We start from the raw sequence: 9,021 nt of genomic DNA, 5'->3' as shown, positions 1-9,021 counted from the left end.
AAAAAAAAAAAAAAAAAGCCATGAATCTATGTGCAGTATTCCCCTAGTGCTGGGGTTCTCCCATTCTCCTTGATCGATCAACTTGGTCTTGGCTTGCTGGCTGTTTGTGCTGATCTTCTGGGGAGGGGCCTGTTGCTGTGGTTTCCAAATGTCTTTGCCGGAGGCGGAATTGCCCCGCCCTTGTCGGTCCGGGCAAAGGAAGCTGCTCCGGTTTGCTCTCAGGAGCTTTTGTTCCCTGCAAGCTCTCCGTACAGCTTTGGAGGACCAGGGCAGAAATGGTGGCCTCCCAGTCTCCACCCGGAGGAGCTGAGAACTCGGGGCCCCGCTCCTCAGTGCGCCCCCAGAGAAAAGCAGTCACTTCCGTGTCCCCGGTCTCCGGCCGCACTCCGTGCTCAACCGGCTTGTGATCGAGCGTTGCTATCTCTGGCACCCGACCCCGCACGGAGTCTCCAAACCCAGCAGATCCCTGCAGTGCGTTCCCGCACCGCTCCTCCCCGGGAAGGAAGGGGAGTCTCCCCGGATCTGCTGCTTGTTGGGTTCCTGCTGGGGGAGCCGTGCCCCGACTGGGCCGCAGATCACAGTTTATGGCAACCCCGAGCTGAGAGCCCGCGACTCTGCTCCGTCTCTGCAGCCGGCTTCCCCGCTCTGATACCTGGGAGCTCTGGCGCACTCAGGCACCCCCGGTCTCTCTGTGACCCCAAGGGTCCTGAGACCACACTGTCCTGGGAGGATTCCACCCCCCGCTTAGCCACTGCAGCGACGTCCCTCCGCTGAGCCAACTTCTAAAAGGTCCGATTTTGTGCTCCGCGGCTCTATCACTTGCCAGAAGCGGCCGGCGGAGGCCCCTCCCCCGCCGTCTATCCTCCCGAATATCGCCTCGGATTCACTTCTCCGCACGCCCTACCTTCCAGTAAGTGGTCGCTTCTCTGTTCAGAGAGTTATTGCTACTCTCCTGTTCGATCTCCTGTTGAGTTCGTAGGTGTTCAGAATAGTTTGATCCCTATTCAGCTGAATTCCTGAGACCAGACGAAATCTAGGTCTCCTACTCCTCCGCCATCTTGCTCCGCCCCCTATCTTATATGTTTTAACACATTTTTAAGGAGATACATAATATCCTTTACTATGGATATACCATTATTTATATAATGGAACAAGTAAAGGAACAAGTGTCTAATTTTTTTGCACTTTGTGATTATAGTCTATGTTGTGAGGAACATTCTTATAGCTAAATCTTTGTATATACTCTTAATTATTTCCTTTGTATACACTCTTAATTATATCCTTGGGTAAATTTCTAGAAATGTCATTGCTAGATGTTTTTAAGACTTGCATTGATTGTCAAGTTACCCTTCAGAAAGGTGTAACCAGTTTACAATCCCACCAGTGGTTTATGAAAATACCTGTTTTCCTATACGCTTAGTATTTGATATCCTTTTAGAGTTTTAAATTAGAAAATGTATGTAGTAACATTGTAAAAAAGTAAGAAGATGGGGATTTTCACCTAGAATGCTATTTCCTTAACATGGCAGTGATTATAATATTTGTTATAGTATTCCAGGCTTTTAACACATGTGTAAGTGGTTGTACTTATATGTACAGTTTTGTTTTCTACTTTTTTCATTCATTGGTAAGTAGTTTTCCCTGCCTTTACTTGGCCTTCACAATTCCAGTATTCAATGGCCAGATGATAGTGCAATAAATTCATATTTACCTAACTCATCCCCTGTTCCTGAACAACTAACTTGCTGCCAGTTTTTATTATGTATAATACCACAATCAAAACACAGAGATAGCTACCATTTATTGACTATTTATATGAAACAAACTTTATATTATGTATTTTTTTCTCCCTTTGTATTATTTCCTTAGGGTTTATATCCAGGAATGGTAATATTGGATCACGAACATTTTTATGGCACAACCTTTCTTCTTATGTCACTGTTTTCTTTCTTATTTCTTTCTATCTTAAACATTTATTAGAAGCCTACAGTGTGCCAGACACTGTGGTAAGAGGCACTGAGAATACAAAGATAAATCAGACAGTCCTTGGAGTCAGACTTTAAACATATAAGATAAAGAGGGACATGATAAAAGGCATTCCCAGATGATGGTGCATCGATTTTTTGGTTGGTTGGTCATCCTTCCTCCATCCATTCATCCATCCATCTATCCATCTATCCATTTATGCCCACATGATTTTCCCTCTGGAGCATGGGAGAACTAGTTGTAGACATGCCCGTTTACTCTTAAATATTTCAGTATAAGAATAAGGATTTTTTTAACCACAATACAATGACAAAATTCAAGGAATTTAATATGAATATCATACTACTGTGTAATCTGTTGTCCACATTAAAATTTAACCAATTGCCCAAATAATGTTCTTTATGGCAGTTTTCCTTCTTTGATCCAGGATCTAATTGAAGATCCTGCATTGGCTTTAGTTATGTTGTCTCTTTTGTCTCCTTTAATCAGCCATTCTTTGTCTTTCCTAACATTGATATTTTTTGAAGAATAAAGGTTGGTTATTTTGTTGTTGTTGTTGTTGTTTTAAAGATTTTATTTATTAGAGAGAGAGAAAATGAGTGGGGGGAGGTGCAGAGGGAGAAGCAGACTCCCCGTTGAGCAGGGAGCCAGATGCAGGGCTCTATCCCAGGACCCTGGGATCATGACCTGAGCCAAAGGCAGGCACTTAACCAACTGAGCCACCCAGGTACCCCAAGATTGGTTATTTTATAGACTGTCCTTCAGTTTGGGGTACCTGGGTGGCTCAGTCGGTAAAGTGTCTATTCTTGATCTCAGCTCAGGTCTTGATCTCAAGGTTGTTAGTTCAAGCTCAGCATGGACCCTACTTAAAAAAAATAAAAGAAGAAGAAAAAAAAGAATATCCTTCAATTTGAGTTTGAAGTTTCCTTTTGCTCAGATTCAGATCATGCATTTTTGTCAGGAATACCATGAAAGTGATGAGGTATTCTTTGCACATCATATCATAGTAGGAGGCATGTGATGTCAGTTTGTCCTGCTATTGCTGAGGTTGATTTTAATTCTTTGGTTAGGGTGGAGGCTGCTACGTGTAGTTTTCTACCATAAAGTGACCTTTTTTTGCTTTTGTAATTAATAAGTAATCTGTGGGGAGATATTTTGAAACTATGTAAATTTTACCCACTAGTTATATCATCCATTGATGATTTTCTGATTTCATCATTCCTTATATTTATTAGTTGGCTTTGTGCTATAAAAACTTTGTTTGTATCAGTATGAACTCATGTATTCTAATTTTATTGAATAGGTTATATTCTGTTACTATCATTATTTATCTTGATGCCCAAATTGTGCCATATTTGGGCAGTAGGAACCCCTTCAAGCTGGCTTCTGTATATTTTTGGTATGTTCCCATTATTCTTTGAGCAGTTCTTTTTGGCATAACAAGATGATCCAGCCTCATCTTGTACTTTCTTTGCCCCAATGTTGGAATCAGTCATTTTCCAGGAAACCTTCATCCCTTATAGTTTAGAAAACAAGATAAGAGCTAAATAAAGTATATATATTTTTAAAGAGTACCCAAAGCAGTTTTGCTGGTTTGTCTGGAACCTATTGTAATAGATGCTTCTTGTTGGAGTTCTGTCCGTAGAATGGACAAGACTGAGGAGGAGTTGAAATAGTCCAGGAAGATGAAGGAACATAAGTAGAGTCACAGTATATGGAAGAGCCCAGCTCATTGAGAGGAGCTACAGTTCAGTGTGGCTTCAAGTGGAGGACTCTGAGAATGAGGCAGGGACCAGTTCATTGAGGACTTTGCCACCCAAGAGCTTAATCTGCTTTGGTTTTTTTATTGTTATATTAATCACCATACATTACATCATTAGTTTTTGATGTAGTGTTCCATGATTCATTGTTTGTGCATAACACCCAGCGCTCCACGCAGAATGTGTCCTCTTTAATACCCATCACCAGGCTAACCCATCCCCCCACCCCCTCCCCTCTAGAACCCTCAGTTTGTTTTTCAGAGTCCATTGTCTCTCATGGTTCGTCTAGAGATGAGGAACCATCATAGAGGTTTAAACTGGGTAGGGAAGAGATCAGTTTTGGTAGATTTGCATTTTAAGGACACTGTGCTGTCACCAGTGGCAATATGTAGGCTGGATTAGATAAATGTTTAAAATTGTTTTCCAACATAGTTGGTGTTTTCTTTCTTAGAGGGCCAGTATTGCAGCTGCTGATATTAAGGCCTCAAAGGGATAGTTGTCAGTAGTTTAGTGTAAAGAGAGCAAGAAAGAGCCGCGAGCACACAAGTTAAAGCCTGAGTCATATATTTATCTGTTTGTGAAATGGCGGCAACTCTCCCTTTTAGTACCAGTTTTACAATCAGACTGGAAGCTGAATGTCAGTGTTTTCCATTGAAAAATAACACAGACAAAAGTAATGAAAAATATTGATGAATACTGCTACATTTTATTTTTCTTTATCTTTGGTAGTAACATCAAATATTCAATAACATAGACATTCTACCTAGTTTGTGAGGTAACCAAAATATGAAATGTAACAACCATGTTTTTTGAAATAATAGCAGATTGCAGTTTTAGCTTGAAGTTTGTTGTTATAACAAGTTTTATTTCTGTGCTATTTACAGCCTGTATCCCAGGCAGTTGGAATTGAACAAGCAACTCTTCTAAAACCGGATTTAGTTAGAAGGTGAGTATCTTCAAATTCATACCATCAAAACAGAGTATTTTGAAGTATTTGCACTCAATAGGTGCTTAGTGAATCTTGATTAGAGAAGCTTCTGTGTTCTTGTATTTGTGTGTATATTCAATAAAATAGTAGGTATTATTTTTACTTTTTTATGTTAATAATGATCATATGGAATGTTAAATTATTGACTGTTTTCTTTTTCTCATTATTATAATACTCTTAAGAAAAGCTTATAAGTGTTAAAAAAGGAGAGAAGGAATAGTGTAATTTAGAGTAAAAGTCCTGCTAATCTTAAAGAAATGAAGTATAACCAGGTATTATTTGGTAGTTGGAAATTAATATTTTCCTCTGTGTTGTTCAGATTGGATAATTTTTATTGTTCTCTCTTCAGGTTTACTGATTCTTTCCTTTGTCCTATTCATTCTGCTATTGTGCCCATTTGATGAGTTTATTTCTATGATTGTACTTTTTTTCCAGTTTTATTGAGAGATAGTGGACATACATCATTGTATAAGTTTAAGGTATACATCATGATGGTTTAATTTACATATACATTGTGAAATGATTACCACAATAGATTCAACTAACATCCATCTTCTCATCTAAATATAATAAAAAGAAAAGTAAAAAAAGAAGGAAAAAAGCTCTCTTTGTGGTGAGAACTCACAGGATGTCCTTTCTTAACAACTTTCCTATATCTCACACAGCAGTGTTAACTATAGTCATTGTGTTGTATATTGTATCCCTAGTACTTATTTATCTTATAACTGGAAGTTTGTACTTTTTAACCATCTTCCAGTTTTCCCTCCCCCCACCCTGGCCTCTCGCAACCACAAGTCTTATCTCTTTTTCTATGAATATGTGTGGATTCTTTTTTTAATTTTGGGTTTTTTTTAGATTCCACTTATGAGATTATACAGTATTTGTCTTTCTCTCTGACTTATTTCACTTAGCATAATGCCCTCAAAGTCCATTGATGATGTTGCAAATGGTAGGATTTCCCCTTCTTATGGCCAAATAATAGTTGTGTGTATGTGTGTGTGCACATGTGCACATACCACAGTTTCTTTATCCATTCATCCATCCATGGACAGACAGGCTGTTTCCATGTTCCATGTCCTGCTATTGTAAAGAATGCTGCTATGAACACAGGAGTGGAGATATCTTTTTGAGTTAGTGTTTTTGTTTTTTGGGGATATATTCCTGGAAGTCAAATTGCTGAATCATATGGTAGTTCTAGTTCTAATTTTTTAATGATCTTCCATACCATTTTCCAGAGTGGCTGTACCAATTTACAGTCCCACTAACTACACAATGGTTCTCTTTTCTCCACATCTTTGCCAGCATTTGTTATCTTGTCTTTTTGATAATGGCTGTTCTAATAGGTGTGAGGCAATATCTCTAGAGCTCAGTTTGCGCATACCCATTTCTTGAGACAGAGGCACCTGGATGGGTCAATTGGTTAAGTGTCTGCCTTTGACTCAGGTCATGATCTCAGGGTCCTGGGATCGAGTCCTGTGTCGTGCTCCCTGCCCATTGAGGAGCCTGCTTCTCCTTCTCCCTCTGCCCCTCCCCCCGGCTTGTGTGCATACACTCTCTCTCTCTCATGCTCTCTCACTCTCGCACTCTCTTGCTCTCAAATAAAAAATAACAAAATCTTTAAAAATAAAAAAAAATTCTTGAGACAAAATGGAAACACAACATACCAGAACTTGTGGGATGCAGCAAAAGCACTCCTGGAAGGGAAGTTCATAGCAATAAATGTCTGCATTAAGAAGCAAGAAAGATCCCAAATAAGCAACTTAACTCTACACATTAAGGAATTAGAAAAAGAACAAACTGAGCCCAAAGTTAGCAGAAGAAATAATGATTAGAGTAGAAAGAAATGAAATAGAGAACAGAGAAACAATAGAACAGATTAACCAAACTAAGAGTCGGTTCTTTGAACAGATAAACAAAATTAACAAACCGTTAGCTAGACTAAGCAAGGACAAAAGAGTAAGGACCCAAATCAACAAAATTATAAATGAAAAGGGAGGCATTACAACTGATAACACAGATATTCAAAGGATCCTAAGAGGCTATGATGAACAACGAAATGCCAACAAACTATACAACCTAGAAATGGATAAATGCTTAGAAACATACAATTTACCAAGACTGAATCAGGAAGAAATAGAAAATCTGAACAGACCAATTACTATTAAGGAGATTGAATCAGTAATCAAAACTTTCCCAACAAATAAAAGCCCAGGACCAGATGGCTTCGCTGGTGACTTTTACCAAATACTTAAGGAATAATTAACATTAATCCTTCTCAAACTCATAGTAGTGAAGAGGAGGGAACCTTCCCAAACTCATTTTACCAGGCTGGCATTATCCTGATACCAAAACCAGAAAAGGATACTACTAGAAAAGAAAATGACAGGCCTATTCCCTGATGAATATAGATGCAAAAAACCTCAGTAATGTACTAGCAAACTGAATTCAAAAGCACATTAAAAGGATCATACATTATAATCAAGTAGGATTTATCCCAGGGATGCAAGGATGATGGTTCAATATATACAAATTAATCAATGATTTGATTGAAAGAAGTGAATCATCTGATCATATTAGTAGAATGAAATAAAAGAATCATAGGATCATCTCAGTAGATGCAGAAAATGCATTGACATAATTAAACATTCATGGTAAAAACTCTTAAGAAATTAGACATAGAAGGAACATATCTCAATATAATAAAGGCCATGTATGATAAATCCACATCTAACATCTTACTCAATGATGAAAGGTTGAAAGCTTTTCCTCTAATATCAGGAACACTCTCACCACTCTTAATTCAACATAATATTAAAAATCCTAGGTAGAACAATCAGGCAAGAAAAGAGATAAAAGGTATTAATCCCATTTACAGTAGTATCCCAAACAACAAAATACTTAAAGAATAAGTAAAGAAGGGAAAGATTTCTACTCTGAAAACTACAAGACATGGGTGAAAGAAATCAAAGAAAACACAAATAAATGAATAGGTATTCTGTGTTCATGGCTCAGAAGAGTTAATGTTAAAATGTCAGTACTACTGAAAGCTATCTATAGATTCAATGCAATCCCTATCAAGAGTCCAGTGCCATTTATCACAGAGCTAGAAGAAGCACTCCTAAAATGTATGTGGAACCACAAAAGACCCAAATCCTGAGAAAGAAAAACAAAGCAGGAGACATCACACTTCCTGATTTCAAGCTATATTATAAAGTTATAGTCATCGAAACAGTATCATACTGGCATAAAAACAGACAAATAGACCAGTGGAGCACAATCAAGAGCCCAGAAAAAAACCCAAACATATACAAGTCAACTAATATTTCACAAAGGAGCCAAGAATACTCAATGGAGAAAAGACAGTCTTTTCAATAAATGGGGCTGGGGTAATTGGATATTCCCATGTAGAAGAATGAAACTGGATCCATATCTTACACCACTCACAAAAGTTAACTTGAAATGGATTAGAGACCTAAATGTAAGACCTGAAACCATGAAACTCCTAGAAGAAAACACAGGAATAAAGCTCTTAGACATGGGTCTTGGTAATGATTTCTTGGCTATGACACCTAAAACACAAGTAACAGAATAAAAAATGAACAAGTGGGACTACATCAAACTAAAAAACTTATGTACAACAAAAGAAACCATTAGCAGAGTGAAAAGAAAACCTGTGGAATGGGAAAAATATTTGCAGACTATATATCTGATAATGGGTTAATATCCAAAATATATAATGAACTCCTATAACTCAATAGCAAGAAAACAAATAACCCAATTAACAAATGGGCAAAAGACCCAAATAGACACTTCTCCAAAGAAGATGTACAAAAGGTCAACAGGTATGTAAAAAGATGTTCAACATCATTAGTCATTAGGCTAATGCACATAAAATGACAATGATATCTTACTAGTCAGAATACGTCCCCAACTTGATTCTGCAGATGAGCAAAACCACTCGTTGGGATTACTATTTGGGTACTGCAGGTATGAATTTGGTCTGCCGTGATCCGTGTGTTGGCCAGCTGCAAGCCTTTCCCTCCTTCCCTGTCATACTCATATTCCCAGTGGTTGAGCCCTGCAGATTCTCCTGCTATGCCTGTGGTGTGAAATCAAAATAGGGGCCCCCGCAATGCTGAGCAAGGGCTGGTTGTCCCCCCAGGTTCTCTTTTCCCACTGGAGGTACTGGAGGCTCGGGTACTATGCTGGCATGGGGTAGGGGCAATGTGGCCAATGTATAGCCACTTCTCTTACACTTTTTTTTTTAGAGGGGGGAGAGAGAGAGTG

General features: G+C 38.5%; 1 protein-coding gene across 4 annotated transcripts in view; it reads left to right on the top strand.

Moving 5' to 3' along the window:
• Nucleotides 1-9,021, top strand: part of WNK3 (WNK lysine deficient protein kinase 3) — a 161,428-nt gene that overhangs the window by 93,674 nt on the left and 58,733 nt on the right. For all 4 annotated transcript variants that reach the window (XM_073889219.1, XM_073889218.1, XM_073889217.1 and 1 more), the window contains one exon: nucleotides 4,631-4,692. In XM_073889219.1, the coding sequence (XP_073745320.1) occupies nucleotides 4,631-4,692 (62 nt within the window). The remainder of the gene's footprint in view (nucleotides 1-4,630; nucleotides 4,693-9,021) is intronic.

Source organism: Callorhinus ursinus, unplaced genomic scaffold (genome assembly GCF_003265705.2).
Source record: "Callorhinus ursinus isolate GAN/ISIS: 27379988/994484 unplaced genomic scaffold, GSC_fseal_2.0 scaffold103, whole genome shotgun sequence".
Taxonomy (NCBI): domain Eukaryota; kingdom Metazoa; phylum Chordata; class Mammalia; order Carnivora; family Otariidae; genus Callorhinus; species Callorhinus ursinus.
Note: the sequence above shows the minus strand (reverse complement) of the source record. Positions and strands in the feature narration are given on the sequence as shown.